This window comes from Glycine soja, chromosome 20 (assembly GCF_004193775.1).
Source record: "Glycine soja cultivar W05 chromosome 20, ASM419377v2, whole genome shotgun sequence".
Taxonomy (NCBI): domain Eukaryota; kingdom Viridiplantae; phylum Streptophyta; class Magnoliopsida; order Fabales; family Fabaceae; genus Glycine; species Glycine soja.
The window spans coordinates 30490253-30506492 of NC_041021.1; the positions used below are offsets into that span (position 1 = coordinate 30490253).

The 16240-nt window shown below is 39.8% G+C and overlaps 1 protein-coding gene across 2 annotated transcripts in view; it reads right to left on the reverse strand.

Annotated features, from left to right (window-relative positions):
• LOC114402956 (chromosome transmission fidelity protein 18 homolog) overlaps positions 1-16240 on the reverse strand; it is an 84528-nt gene that overhangs the window by 20746 nt on the left and 47542 nt on the right. For both annotated transcript variants that reach the window (XM_028365666.1, XM_028365665.1), the window contains 2 exons: positions 6596-6669; positions 5184-5251 (listed from right to left, as the gene is read on the reverse strand). In XM_028365666.1, the coding sequence (XP_028221467.1) occupies positions 5184-5251; positions 6596-6669 (142 nt within the window). The remainder of the gene's footprint in view (positions 1-5183; positions 5252-6595; positions 6670-16240) is intronic.

The window sequence follows — 16240 nt, forward strand, 5'->3', positions numbered from 1 at the left end:
AGGAGCTGCTCTCTGCTGGGAGACTGCCAGTCTGCGCCACGCGTCACGAGGACTACAACGGTCCTCTCAAAGACCTTTTGCATGGATGTGGAAGGAAGGATCATAGTATATCCTTTCTAGATCAGAAGCGGGAGCTGAATGAGGAAAAAGGAGATTCTGGTGCTGCTGGGTCCAACGAAGAAGATATAGTCAAAGGGGCTGACCTTAGGGTCCTTTACCATAGACCAGAGGATAATAACCTTGCTTTATGTCCCGCGGTCCATTCACCTTCAAACCCACCGAATTGCGGTTTGAATAATATTACTCAAAACAGGGGGTCAGAAGGAGTCACATACAACTTGGGCCTCAATCTTAAAGGCCCAGAAGAAAAGGGAGAAGTATCTAACCATAACCTCAAGGTTTATTCTAGAAAAAAGATGGGTGCAGGTAGTATATCTTCGGGCCTTACAAATAAATTTGATGAGACCAGTAGGATAGCTAACAAGTCTCTACCTCTGGAACTTCAAGTCTCTGGCCCCACTCTTATGGATCATGACATGCCAGGGGGGTCACACGTAGCTGAAGATATTCCATCTCAGCCTCACACCTGTCTCAGCCCTAGTCCTTCTAACAGCTTCATTAATGCTTCTTCAGAGGACGAGGAGATTTTTCACAATGAAGTAGCTAAAAACCTGGGGTTGATTTTTGAAGAACATAGCTGTGAGAATGCAACAGCCTCATCAGCTAGGATGGGAAGTATGAATCTGGCCTCATGAATATTTTATCCTTTAATTCTAGAGGATTGGGTGGGGCTGTTAAAAAATCAGCAATTAGAAAGATGTCTTTGTCTAACAATCTTGATGTTCTCTGCATCCAAGAAACAAAAATGGAGAGCATTGATAGAAAACTTTGTCAGTATTTATGGGCTGATTGTAATGTTTACTCAGAGTTTGCTCCTGCAATCAATTCTGCTGGTGGTCTTTTGTGTTTATGGAATAATGACTCCTTCTTAGTTGACAGAAAGGTAGTGGGGTGTGGATTTATTTTGTTGGAAGGGAAGTGGATTAAAGACAGCATAAGGGTTTCCATACTCAATATCTATGCACCCTGTGATCTTCAAAGAAAGAGGCAACAATGGGAGGAGATCCTTCATCTGAAGACAGCTTCTCAAGCAGCCATGTGGTGTGTAGTAGGTGACTTCAATTCAGTAAGACACCAACATGAGAAAGTGAGCTCAGCTCAGCATGTAAGTGTGGATCCTAGCATTTCTGAATTCAATGCTTGGATTTCAGATATGAATTTAGAGGAGGTTAGATCTGTTGGGAGAAGATTCACTTGGTATAGACCTAATGGCAGTGCTATGAGTAGGCTGGACAGGTTTCTTATATCAGATGATTGGTTGGTTCAGTGGCCGGATTCTACCCAGTTTGTTCTTGACAGAGACTTTTCTGATCACTGCCCCATCCTGTTGAAATCTAAGAACATAGATTGGGGGCCAAAACCTTTTAAGGTCATGGATTGGTGGCTGAATGATAAGGGTCTTCAACAACTAGTTCAGCAGCAGTGGGGTAATTACCACCCTCCAGGATGGGGAGGATATGTTCTGAATCATAAAATTAGACATCTGAAACAGTGCATAAAGCAGTGGAGCTTATCAAATGGTGAAGCTAATGCTACAAAAGTCATCAAGATCAAAAAGGAGCTGAATGCTTTGGAGAATGGTTTAAATGGCAGACCTCTGTCTCAAGTGGAAGTTAATATTAAGAAATCTCTTCAAGTCCAACTGTGGGAGGCAGCTTATGCATATGAATCTATGTTGAGACAAAAGGCTAGAGTTAAATGGCTTAAAGAAGGGGACAGCAATTCTTCTTATTTCCACAGATTGATCAATCATAGAAGAAGAAAAAATGCTATTCCAGGTATTTTCATGGATGGGGTGTGGATTCATGAACCTTGTAGGGTTAAAAATGCAGCTGTCCTCTATTTCCAAGACAGATTTTCGGAGGAATGCTCTAATAGACCAACTCTGGATGGTGTCCATTTCCCCTCTCTTGATCTAAGAGATAAAGAAAGCCTAGTGTCCAGATTTAATGAATTGGAAATCAAAACTGCTGTTTGGGACTGTGGGGGGGACAAAAGCCCTGGTCCGGACGGCTTGAATTTCAATTTCATTAAACATTTTTGGGAGATTTTGAAACCAGACATCTTGAGATTCATGGATGAATTTTATATCAATGGATCCTTCGCAAAAGGATCTAATGCTTCCTTTATAGCCCTCATTCCAAAGATTAATGATCCACAATCTTTCAATGATTATAGACCCATCTCCCTTATAGGGTGTGTCTATAAAATTGTGGCAAAAGTTTTGGCCAAGAGGTTGGCTGCTGTTATTCCTCGCCTTATAGATGAAAGGCAGACGACTTTTCTGAAAGGGAGGCACATCCTTCATGGTGTTTTAATTGCCAATGAGACTCTAGCTGAGGCCAAATCAAGAAGCAAGCCTTGTATGGTCTTCAAAGCGGACTTTGAAAAGGCCTATGACTCAGTTTCCTGGGGATTTCTTGACTACATGCTTATGAGGATGGGTTTTTGCGAAAAGTGGAGGAAATGGATAAGTGGTTGTCTAAACACTGCAACCATATCCATCTTAGTGAATGGAAGCCCTTCTAAGGAATTTATTCCTAAGAGGGGCCTAAGGCAAGGTGACCCCCTTGCACCTTTCCTTTTCAATATTGTAGTGGAAGGGCTCACAGGTTTAATGAGGTCAGCTGTATCCAAGAATTTGTTTAAAAGCTTCCTAGTGAGATCTTTAAAAGAAGAAGTAAACATCCTTCAGTATGTTGATGATACCCTGTTTTTTGGAGATGCTACTCAGCATAATGTCAGAATCTTAAAATGCATTTTGAGATGCTTTGAAGAGGCTTCTGGTCTCAAGATAAACTACTCAAAAAGTCAACTTGGCTGTGTGGGTAAATCTGTTAGCTGGTGCAGGGAAGCTGCCCATTTTCTCAACTGTAGTACTTTGGATTTCCCTTTTAATTACCTTGGAATTCCAATAGGGGTGTCCTCTAAAAGATTTTGTGTGGCAGCCTATTGTTAGGAAGTTTGAAGCTAAACTTGCAAAATGGAAGCAAAGAACTCTATCAATGGGGGGCAGAATCACCCTTATTAATTCTGTTCTCTCAGCCTTACCTATCTACCTTCTGTCCTTCATTAGGATCCCCAAAAAAGTGGTGCACAAAATCGTTTCCATTCAGAGAAATTTCCTTTGGGGAGCTCACCAAGAGGCCAGAAAGATTCCTTGGGTAAAGTGGGATATTGTTTGTCTTCCTAAGAGCCAAGGGGGCCTAGGGATTAAAGATTTATCTTTATTTAATGAGGCTTTACTTGGTAAATGGGGATGGCAGTTGGCAAATGATCATAACCAACCTTGGTCTAGAATTTTAACTTCGAAGTATGGTGGATGGAAGGAGCTGATTTCTGGTGGAAGGAGAAATAACAGTTCTCAATGGTGGCAGGACTTGAAGATAATCTTTCAGCAGCAACACAACAATTGCCTTAGTGATAATTTCAAATGGAGAGTGGGTACGGGGTCCAACATCAGGTTCTGGAAGGATATATGGCTAGAGAACAATTGTGATCTCCAAGGAAGATACCCCCAATTATATCTTATTAGTAAACAGCAGCATTCTTCAATTAGTTCCATGGGAGACTTTGTGGAGGGCAGATGGGAATGGAAGTTATCATGGAGAAGGGATTTTTTTGATCATGAAATACAAATGGTAGCTGACCTTCTAGCGGAGATTGATTCTGCTCACCTAAACCAATCCAACAGGGATATCCTTTGGTGGAAGCCAGACCCTAATGGATTATTTTCAACAAGATCTGCCTATAAAGTGCTGCAGGAGACTCATCATAGTATTAGTCAAGACAATGTTCTTAACACTATGTGGAAGTTGAAAATCCCTCCAAAAGTGAGTGCTTTTTCTTGGAGACTCCTCAAGAACCGACTCCCTTCTAGGGACAATCTCAGAAAGAGACAGGTCACAATGCCTTCCTATAGCTGCCCCCTTTGCGATCATGAAGAAGAATCGGTCGACCATCTTATGTTCAAATGTGTTATGACAAGGAACCTTTGGTGGGAGCCATTGAGTTGGGTTAATAGAGTGGGTCCTTTTTCCATAGACCCAAAGAATCACTTCTTACAATTCACTCAATGGAGTAGCAAAGCTAGTACAAACAGAAGATGGGAATTTCTGTGGTTAGCCCTGTCCTTCTCCATTTGGCATTATAGAAATGCCATGATTTTCAAGAACCAGCCTTTTAATCCTGAAAAGGTCATGGATGATGCCCTGTTTCACACTTGGTCATGGCTAAAATATGTTGAGAAGGATTCCCAACTGCACTTTCATTCTTGGTCAACCAATTTACAGGATGTTTTTTCCTAGAGGGGTTGGGCTTGTTGTATTCTGTGGGCTGCCTTCGATTTTCCCTAGAGGGGTTCTCATTGTATCTTTATTGCCTTTATCTTTGTATCTTCAGTACAACTAGTACTGAATTTCTTTTATAATATATATTATTGATTTTTGCAGTGCAAAAAAAAAATATTACACATGTTTTCTAACAATAAAGTGGTTCTAGGGAATAAGTTGAGAGATACTTAGGAAAATTGATAAAGGAATCTGAGAGAATGAAACTGAGAAAGAACTCAATTGAGGTGAAAAGATGATTGTATTCAACCCAACCTGAAACAAATTACAATTCTGTTTATATACAGTTACAATTATGTAACTGTCAACTAACCCAAGTTAGTTAGTGACAGCTGTTAAATAGCTCTCCTAACTATTAACTAACTAATTAACTATAGACTAACTACTAACAATAGTTTAGTCTTACAGTTAAGGAAAAAGAAAAGAAAACTAGTACACCCAGTAAGTATACTCCTATAATTGAGATTTTATAAATAATCAACTTCATCCTATTCTAGAAATTTAGAAAATCTTAGCAGACAGAAACAGGATAATCACTCACTAAAAAAATTAAAAAAAGCAACACATTTCTTTAACTTTTTCAATCGTTTTCAAAGCAAGAAATTTGGAGTTTCCAGCCAATTGTACAAGAAATATGTACTACACAACCAACCTGTATGAATTCACAAGTCTTAAAAAGTTCTTCAGAATTTCTGGATCACATTAAAGTCTTACCACATTGAGGGCCTCATTCTTCTTGGAGAGAAATTGGAGAGTGTTCAAGCATGATCTAATATCACATTCTGTAACGAATGGGGGAAAAAGAAAGAGCACAAGAGAAAAATTAAATGACTGGAAAGATGATTTGGAGAATGTTAAAACAGCTTTAATTACACAGGGTGTCAGAACATCTAGACACACCACAAAATCAAGTATTAGACCCAGAATGGATCAAGCATTCAAGATGTCACAAACACTATCACCATATTAGATAAAGATTAACCCTAGATTTTGAAATGAGAGGAAGTGGTAGATCAGGAAGAGGCAGTTTTCAATGCTGACATGGGAGTGGCCAAGAAGGTGGTTAAAATGGTGACCCGTTATTAGGTTCAGAAAAGGCACATCAAAAGGAATTAGTGTACACTACAACATAAGCCTGCTCAGACTTTTGGACAGCATTCATCTAAGAGAATACCATTTCTCTTTATTTTGCATTGTGTATTAATTACTCTCAGCTGGCAAACCAAAAAAAAAAAACAAAGAAAAACTCTCAACTGCTGTTGTTGTAAGGGATTTATACCTGTCTTCATGTCAGTTATAACTGTCACAGCTGGCACTAGGTCTTAGCTGTAGCTTTTTGCACAGCTTAGCACCTTTTTGTACATTTTCTACAATTCAATAATAGAAAAACTTTTATCAACTCTCTCTCTCTCTCTCTCTGTGTATCTATCTGTCTATCTATCTATCTATCTATCTATATATATATATATTCAATAGTATAAGGAGTGATATAACTCTCAGGACACTTTTATCAATTTCCCGACAACAGAGCCAGAAACTTGATGCGTAAAAATTGCACTTAAGGACAAGCGAACCCTACACAACAATAACAGTAGACCTAAAGTCAGGATATCGTACCCTACAGACTAGTGTTGGTTCTCAAATAATTATGTTCTACAAGTAGTCCAGGCGAATTTTATTAAGAATGGTTTTGGCAAACAATTGTAGAAAAGCAGTAATTGTGAATAGACAAAATGAGTGAAAGTTTTAACAAAAAAAGAGACCTAGGGTTGTGATTATGAATGCACCTTTAAGTTTCTCTTAATTTTTATTTCAATTGAATCCCGAGTATATCCTAGCAATTGCTAATCATCCCTCTTAAATTGGCTAACAGACTTTGGTCGTCTTCTATTAGTCGTCTTTCTTCTACTTTATTCCCTAGTTGTTCATTTAGGGTCTAAATTAGGTGAAAGGGTAAACACAGAGGCTAATTTGCACCAATCTGATAAAAAAAATTTCTCCCTCAACTTGAAGTCAAACACTAAAACGCTTAAAATGCATTGGTAAAACAAAAAAAAAATATTAACAACTTAATTTATTTCCACGACTTGCAAGGTACGAAATTTAAAAAGATAACAAAAAATCACCTGTATATTCTGCTAGAGCAGTTAGTGCAATTGCACTGGCTTTCATCCCCTCCTTGTTACATATATATGTCAGCCTACAAAGATCATTTATGTCTAAGGATAAATATATGAAACTAAATGAACAGAGAATGTACTGGTAAACAATAATCAAATGATCAAATATGTAGTCCAGCAACAATGAGTACTAATCCATAGAGTTTATAGTTCATCTAAATTCATAATAACAATCCCAATCCATATCTTATTAATATATGGCCTGTGTAGCTAATTTGTTAAGCTTCCAAAAGTTGTGATTCCCTCAGTTCTACGCTTAGTGCTTTGTGCTATCATAAAAGTTCTCCAATCTGAAAGTGCAAGTGGAATATAGAGCTTTTGAGCGCTTCTCTACTGAAAATATAGAGCTTTGGGCTATTATATGTTGAAGACAGGGAGGTTTCTTGCTAGCAAATGATTTCCACAAGAAAATAACAACAATCATAGGATAATTGTTTGAGTCTTTGATTTTGTGATGATTCACCAAATTAAAGGATAAGTTGTCATGTGTGCTCTTTCCACTTTTTTTTTTTTTTTTGCTAAGCTAACATATTAATTGAGTACCAGAGGTACAATCAATACAAGTTTTACATTTTAATACCACAAACCTATGGTTCCATTGTCAGACTTATGTAGTCAAGACATGGACCACAGACTAGATTACAAGTGACCTGTACTTTGCAAAAATGCACTATACAATCCTCAGCTAACACACAAACCCTAAGCTAAGATTACTCGCCTAGTGGTTGTAACTTGTCTCAAATCCCTGCTCTAAACTCCGCAGCCACGTCCACAGTAGAAAGGATGCATCATCCATAATTTTGTTAGCATCAAATGTGTCATTGGAAAAGAGTATCTTATTCCGCTGCTGCCATATCGACCATGTGAGAGCCAACCACCACCACCTCCACCTATTGCCCCTTACACCCTGAGCCACTCCAAAGATGTGTTGAAGGAAATGTTGTTTTGGGTTTTGCGATAGAGGACCAACATAAATAGCTTAAACAAGAATACAACTACCACCATGTTTTTTAAGGTTTGTTTGAATAGTAGAAGCATAAATAGCTTAAGATTTGGGTATAATTTTGGTATTATTGAGATATAATATTTTATTGAGTTGTTAGGACATTGTTATGGTTAAATGACAGGAACCCATCCCAACAGACTAAGCCTTTTTAAGTTTTATTATAGTGGGTGAGAGGAAGCTCTATTAGTTTTCCTTAAGGACCCTACTTTTTATCCGTTTTCATGGAAGTATGGTTCCTAGAATGGTGGTGGAAAGGTTGGAGTGCATACAGCGCAGTTTTCTTTGCGGTGGTGGACCTGACCAAAACAAGATTGCTTGGGTCAAATGGAAGACAGTTTGTCTTCCAAAAGAAAAAGGGGGGTTGGAAATCAAGGACATCAATAGCTTCAACCTTGCAATGCTTGGCAAATGGAAATGGAGTTTATTCCAAAATCATAGAGAATTATGGGCTAGGGTATTGGAGTCAAAGTATGGTAGTTGGAGGAGCTTAGATGAAGCATCACGAGATACTAATGATTCCATATGGTGGAGGGATCTAAAAATGGCTCTTCACCATCCGCAACAGGAAAATGGTTTTCATAATGGAATGGTGTGGAGGGTGGGGTGTGGTGATAGAATTAAGTTCTAGGAGGATAGGTGGATTGATGGTGAGGCAACATTACTAGCCAAATACCCTAGGTTATACCTCAATTCCTGCCAACAGAATCAGCTCATTCAGTAGATGGGAGCTCATAAAGACACAGGATGGGAGTGGGATTTCAAATGGAAGAGACACTTGTTTGACAGTGAGTTAACTATGGCTGCCAGTTTCCTAAATGATGTGGTAGGCAGCCAAATTCAACCTAATAGAAGGGATGATTGGGCTTGGAAACCAGACCCAAGAAGCCAATATTCAGCAAAAAGAGCCTATGATGTGTTGAGGGGAGATCTAACACAGGGGAATGACGATGCAGTTTTCGAAGAACTATGGAAGCTAAGGATCCCAATCAAAGTTTCAGTTTTTGCATGGAGATTACTTAGAGATAGACTTCCAACTAAAGTAAATTCGCGAAGGTGACAGGTGAAAATTAATGATTCAAGATGCCCATTTAGAAGGAGCATAGAGGAGGATGCAGCACACTTATTCCTTCACTGCAGCAAAATTCTCCCTACATGGTGGGAATCTATGTCTTGGGTGAATACTCTTAGTGCTTTTCCACAGAACCCAAGGCAACATTTCTCCCAACATGTGACTGTTGTGGCTGACAGAATTCGGGCTAATAGATGGAGGTGTTGGTGGTTGGCTTTTACATGGTCTGTATGGCAGCTGAGGAAAAAGATCATTTTCTCCAATGACACCTTCAATGGCAATAAATTGATGGAGGATGCTATATTCTTACTGTGGACATGGCTTCGAAATTTCAAGAAAGATTTTGTAATTCATTATAATCACTGGTCATCTAATCATAGAGATGCTTTTGTTTATTAGCCGAGGGAAGAAGCCATAGGTTTTTGGTAGCTTTATAATACTGTTACTTCCCAGATTTTGGTTCCCATCGAGACTGTTGTTAGTCTGATTTATGGAACCAATTGACTGGATCTTTATGTAATCATTGTACTTCTGGTATATATATATATATATATATATATATATTTATCTTTGCTGACAAAAAAAAAAAAGTTTTATTACACACGTAGGCCCAAAAGGGAAATGGTGTCCTAATTAGTTAGAGGAGGAGATTGAGCAAGTGGGAGTCTATTATATTGGGGTGAGTGCTTTCTATTAGCTTCATGGATGATTTGGAAAGAAACTTGGAGTCTAGAGGATATTCTCTGACTTGGGGGAGCTTGCTCTCATCTTCTATCTGTGCCTTTCTATTATTTTCTTTCTTTTGCAGCATCAAATTGATACAATACGTATCATTGGTGCTTTCATTGAGAGTTGAACACAGTCGTATGCACACAAGGATGACAACACGACTTGATGCTGCTGATCCAAAATTGTTGCTACCAAACCAGTTCTTAAATATCATGACCAAGCATTACAAGAACACACTACCCAACTCAGATCTCTGCTGGCCAATGTTGGAGACCTACCAAATCGGTTTCCACCTTGTGCTCAAAGTTGTTTGGCGTCGTTCCTTGTTTTGGCCTTACCCGGTTTTACTAAAGAATTCTTCATTGAATGTGATGCATCTAGTCATGGCATAGGAGCAGTCTTGATGCAAGACCACCAGCCAATTGCTTATGTTAGTAAAGCTCTGCCTCATGGTACTCTGTCCAAATCCGTGTACGATAAAGAAATAATGGCTCTTGCCTTGTCTGTCCAGCATTGGATATACTACCTCTTGGGTTGCAATTTTAAGGTTTATATGGACCGTAAAAGTCTTCGCCATCTATTACAACAGGAGTCGCCACCATTGACCAACAATATTGGTTGCTAAAGTTGATTGGATTTCAATTCTAAGTCCTGTATAAACCGGGGCCTGAAAACAAAGTTACAGATGCTCTGCCCCACAAAACCGCAGACATTGAGCTCAATACTATCTCGTTAAGTTCTTACTGGGTAGATTTTTCCAAATTACGCGAAGAGATGAACAATGATCCTGTCCTAACCCACATCAAAGAAGCATTACAGCAAGACCCAACCTCAATGCCAGATTATGTTTCTCATGAGGGGTTGCTCCTCTTCAAGGGAAGACTGGTGCTTTCTCTCAGTTCTGTCCTTATTCCCATTTTGCTTACTGAGTTTCATGATAGCAATCGTCCATTCGGGATTTACTAAGACCTAGAAGAAACTTGCAGCAACCTTTTCACAGAAAGGGATGAAGAAGAATATCATGGGCTATCTGGGGGTGCAATATTTATCAGAAATATAAGGACCAAGCTATGTCCCCAACTGGTTTACTCCAAACTATCCCTATGCCTGAAGTAGTTTGGGAGGACATCCCATTAGACTTCATCGCTCGTCCGCCGCATTCCTAAGGTTATAAGGTCATCTTGGTTGTTGTGATTGTCTCTCTAGGTATGCACATTTCTTGGCTTTGAAGCACCCTTTTACTGCAAAAACTGTGGTTGAGCTCTTTCGCCTTCAAGGTACAATGCTACGAATGAGTATGTCCTACCACCCCCAAACTGATGGTCAAACGGGATGGCCAATCATTGCCTTGAAACCTTCCTCCGTTGTTTTGTTTCAGAACAACCAACCAAATGGTACTCTTGGTTATTATGGGCCGAATTCTGGTAAAATACTTATACCCATTCCTCCACAGGATCTTTACCATTTGAAGTTGTTTATGGTCGTAAGCCTCCTTCTGTGCTTCACTATTCGATTGGGGAAACTCGATTGGAATATGTGGCTGCTGTTTTGCTGGATAAGCATGAGGCCCTGCGTTATTTAAAATAACATTTGAATCGCACCCAATAGGCTATGAAGCCCTATGCTGATTCTCATTGCCGACATGTGACATATGTTATGGGTGGATTGGGTCTATGTCAAACTCAGGCCTCACCGACAAGCTAATCCCTAGTTGTCGCCTCGATATTTTCAGCCTTTCAAGTTGTATCTCATGTTGGGGAAGTGGCTTTCAAATTGCAACTTCAAGAGTCAGCCCGTATTCATCCTATGATCCATGTTTCTCAGCTTAAATGATTTTTGAAGAATGTTACTGCTCCAGCAGCATTACCCCAAGGAATGGAGGTGGCTGATTCTGATCCTCCTACACCTGAAGCTATTCTAGCTACTCGAAAATACAAACAGCAAGGTCCAGTTGCTGAGGAATGGCTCATCCTATAGAAATCTCAGCCAGTGGAAGAAGCCACTTAGGAGTCAGCTCAGTTCATTAAGACCAGATTCCCTTGTTTCTGCCTTGAGGACAAGGCACATTTTAGAGAGGGTGGTATTCATAGGAACCCATCCCAACAGATTAAGCCTTTTAAGTTTTATTACACTCGTAGGCCCAAAAGGGCAATTGTGTCCTAAGTTAGTTTGAGGAGAGAGATTGGGCAAGTGGGGGTCTGTTATATTGAGGTGAGTGCTTTCTGTTAACCTCATGGATGATTTGGAAAGAAATTTGGAGTCTAGAAGATGTTCTCTGACTTGGGGGAGCTTGCTCTCATCTTCTATCTGTGCCTGTCTGTTATTTTCTTTCTTTTGCAGCATGAAATTGATACAATACGTATCATTAAACCACTAGTTACTTGTAGTGCATCCAAATTAAGGGTACAAGAGTTAGTTTCAGACACTAGCCTGGCAGTCTTGAGTTTCAAATGCTATAGTCTTGTCTCCATCCGAAACCATCCAGTGTTTGTCTGTTTTCTTTCCATCAACGATTATTCTGATGACTTCTTTTCACCAATGAGTCATACATCGGTGATTAGTGATGAATTCGTTGAGATTCACACCACCCTCCAATTGTGAATCATACCAATAGTGATTTTTTCTCTCTCACTGATGGTTCATACAAGACAACCACTGACGAATCCTCCATGGTTGTGATGCACTCCAGCCTCAGTTTCGGTTTCAATTTTATCTATCATACCAGTAGTGATTTTTTTCTATCTCACTGATGGTTCATACAAGACAACCAGCGACGAAACCTCCATGGCTGTGATGCACACCAGCCTCAGTTTCAGTTTCAATTTTTTGGCATCCTAATGAAAGCTTCCAAATCACATTCTTGATGAATTTGAAGAATTTTTAGTTCTCACCAATGAATCTCTTCTTTGGTTATGCAACATTCCAACCAGCTCTTCAGGCTAACAATGAATCCAGCCATTTTGCTGAGTTGTCTTGTCTTTCCAACAATGTTCATCTCTCTAACACCTCAGTCCTGAAGCATCCTTAAGATACCTTTCTGACCAAGATTTGTGGAGTTCATGTCATAATTTTTTGTAACAAGCTTAAAGATTAGTAGGCTTCAGCTTGGGAGTGTTGGAAAATATGAAAAACATTTAATGTCATATTCATTGTATCTTATAGTTTTTTCTTTTGGAAGGCATAAAATATAATATATTATTGAAATAATCAAAACAGTACAAGTGGTACTGAATGAAAAGGAAATACAAAGCACCTCTGGTGCTGCCTCCCAAAATAAAACCCAAACTAACCCATCAATAAGGACATCTCCACATAGGTTAACCAAAGGACTCCTTTATATTAGAGGACCAATGGTTGAAGCTAGTGTTGAAGCCTTTCTCTCTAGCTTTTAGCCAAGACCAAGCTAAAAACATAGCCTCTTCCATGACTTTAGAGGAGTCAAACTGTTTTCCTTGAAAGATGAGGGTATTCCAATGTTGCCATATAGTACTAGTTAGAGCCACCCACCACCCACACCATCTGCTATGGTTTATATTAGCTCCAAATCCTTCACAAAATTGTGCTAAATGGCTTGCTGGGGAAGCTTGAAGAGGTCCTACAGCCTGGATCCATCTCATGGATTCCCACCACAGGGGCATTGTCCTTTTGCAATTAAAAATTAGGTGACCCACTTCCTCCTGCACTTGACCACAAAGAGGGCAGCCAGCATCTTGGATAATCACATTTCTTCTTAATAGATTACCCTTAGTAGGTAATCTGTCCTTGAGGAGCCTCCAAGTGAAGATTGCTGCCCTTGGGGGGATTTTCATCTTCCATATTAATTTGAAATTTCTGACATTTGAGGCTGAGGCATTGGTGTTCAGCATTATTCTATAAGCTGACTTGGTGGAATACACACCACTAGATTCAGCTTTCCACATCATATTGTCCTTCACATATCTCTGAATAGAGATAGAAGTAATATCCTCCATAAAATTCACTGCCAAATCATTTTCGTGGTCAAATAAATTCCTCCTCCATTTGAAATCCCATCTCCATCTATCTTCAGAGAAGGTCCCCATCTTTGAAATGGTGCTGTGTTGCTGTCTACTGATCATAAAAAGTGAATTGTACTTCTGTTGTAGAGTGCAGTCTTCCCCTAACCATTTGTCTGTCCAGAAATGAATTCTGTCACCCCCACCAACCTTCCAAGCCATGTTTTGTTGAAAGATGTTTTGACCAGAGTGATGATAAATCTTCCTCAGGTCCCTCCACCAGTGTGAGCATCCCCTTTTATCTCTGCCCGACTGAAACTCTTCCCAACCTCCATATTTGGAGTTAATGATTCTAGCCCATAACTGCTGTTGGTCAGAAGCTAAGGCCCATATCCATTTGCCCAGCAAAGCTTCATTGAATTTAGATATTTCTTTAATCCCCAAACAACCTTCCTCCTTAGGTAGGCAAATAACCTCCCATTTTACCCAGGGAATTTTCTTGTAGTCCTTGTCTCCCCCCCACAAAAAGTTTCTTTGCAATGCTACCAATCTATGAGCTACCTTTTAGGGAATCTTGAAGAAGGAAAGCAGATATATTGGTAAAGCATTGAGGACCGAATTGATTAGAGTCACCTTCCCTGCCATGGAGATATTCTTCTGTGCCCACTTGGATAATTTGGATTCACATTTACTGATCAGAGGCTCCCACACCAACCTGCTTGAGGGTTTAGCCCCAACAGGAATACCCAAATAGCAGAAGGGGGTTTCCAGTTGCCTACAATTCAGGGTTTGGGCAGCCTGACTTACCCAATTGACCCTACCTCCTATAATCCCAAACTGGCTTTTTCCATAATTAATCTTCAGACCTGAGGCCAATTCAAATCCTCTGAGCATAGCCTTCAAAACAAAAACATTCTCCCAATCAGCCTCTCCCACAAATACTGTGTCATCTGCATACTGCAAAATATTAGTGGGTTCCTTTTTCTTTCCAACCATGTAACTTCTATATAAATTCTTCTGAACTGCTTCCCTCATCAATCCTGTGATGCCTTCTCCAACTATGTTGAAGAGTAAGGGAGCTAAAGGGTCCCCTTGCCTCAAGCCTCTAGTAGGAGCAAATTCCTTTGTAGGACTGCCATTCACAAGAATTGAAATGGTTGCTGAATTGAGAGAGGCAAAAATCCATTGTCTCCATTTGGGACAAAAGCCCATTCTTTGCAGCATATAATCCAAAAAAGCCCATGAGACTGAATCATAGGCCTTTTCAAAATCCACCTTGAAGACCATAACTGGCCTTTTGCTTCTACAAGCTTCCTCAATCACCTCATTGAGAATTAGTATGCCATGAAGGATGTGTTTGTCTTTGATGAAGGTTGTCTGTCTCTCATCAATAAGGCCAGATATCACATGTCTCAATCTATTTGCTAATAACTTAGCTATCACCTTGTACATACACCCAATCAGGGAGATTGGTCTATAATCATCAAATGCCTGAGGATGTTTAATTTTGGGAATTAGAGCCAAAAAGGAAGCATTACTGCCTCTAGGGAAGCTGCCATGCACATGAAATTCATCTACAAATCTTCTGAAGTCAGTTTTCAGCATTCCCCAAAATTCTTTAATGAATTTGAAGTTGAATCCATTAGGTCCAGCACATTTGTCCCCATCACAGCTCCACACTGCTTCTTTGATCTCTAAATCCAAGAAAGGAGCAATCAATTCCTCCCTCTGCTCCTGGTTTATTGAAGAGAATTGTACTCCATCAAGGGTGGATCTAAAAAGCTGCTGCTCAGTGAATCTGTTGAGGAAAAAATTCACAGCCTCATTCTTAACATCATTGGGGTTCTGAATCCATTCACCATGAATGAGATTTCCTTGAAGACCATTATAATGTCTTCTGAAATTTATGACTTTATGGAAATAAGCTGAGTTGTTGTCCCCTTCTTTTAGCCATTTAGCTCTAGATTTCTACCTTAATAAAGATTCATAAGCAGTTGAGACCTCCCACAACTCTTGCTGCAAATCTCTCTTAGCCTTAATCTCATCCTCGGATAGACTTCTATTAGATGCTAAATCCTCCACTTCATTGAGCTTCTTCTGGATTTTGTGAATCCCCTTATCATTTATGAACCCATAATCTTTACTCCACTGCCTTATGACCTCTTTCAAGTACTTCAACTTATTTTTGAGCACAACTCCCCCCCATCCCCCCTGCTGAGCACTACTCCAAGCCTCCCTCACTACTCTTTGATAACCCTTTTGATGTATCCACCAATCAGCTACCCTAAAAGGCTTAGGGCCCCAATCCAGCATCTTAGTTTGCAAGATGGTTGGGCAATGATCAGAAAAGTCCCTTGGGAGGACATGTTGACAGCTATCAGGCCAATTAGACATCCATTGGTCTGAAACCAAGAATCTATCAAGCCTACTCTTCACACTTCCATTAGGCCTAATCCAGGTGAAGCTACTGCCAACACACTTAATCTCCTGAAGCTCCATTTCCGATATCCATTGGTTGAATTCTGAGATACCCAAGGGATCAGCAATTCGATTAGAGGAACTAACTCTTTCATCTTGGCTTCTAATACTGTTGAAATCCCCCTAAAAGCACCAGGCACCAGGGGAATTAGAAGCTCTAAGCTGTTTCAGATCATCCCAAAGAGCTCTCTTCCCAGCAAGGTCACAAGGGGCATAAACATTCACTAGGAACATCCTCTGATTATTATTAGTCCACCTACCTTCAAGCATTAGAAAGTATCTACCTTTCACCCTCCTTTCCACCTCATAAACAGAATTATTCCATAGACATAGCA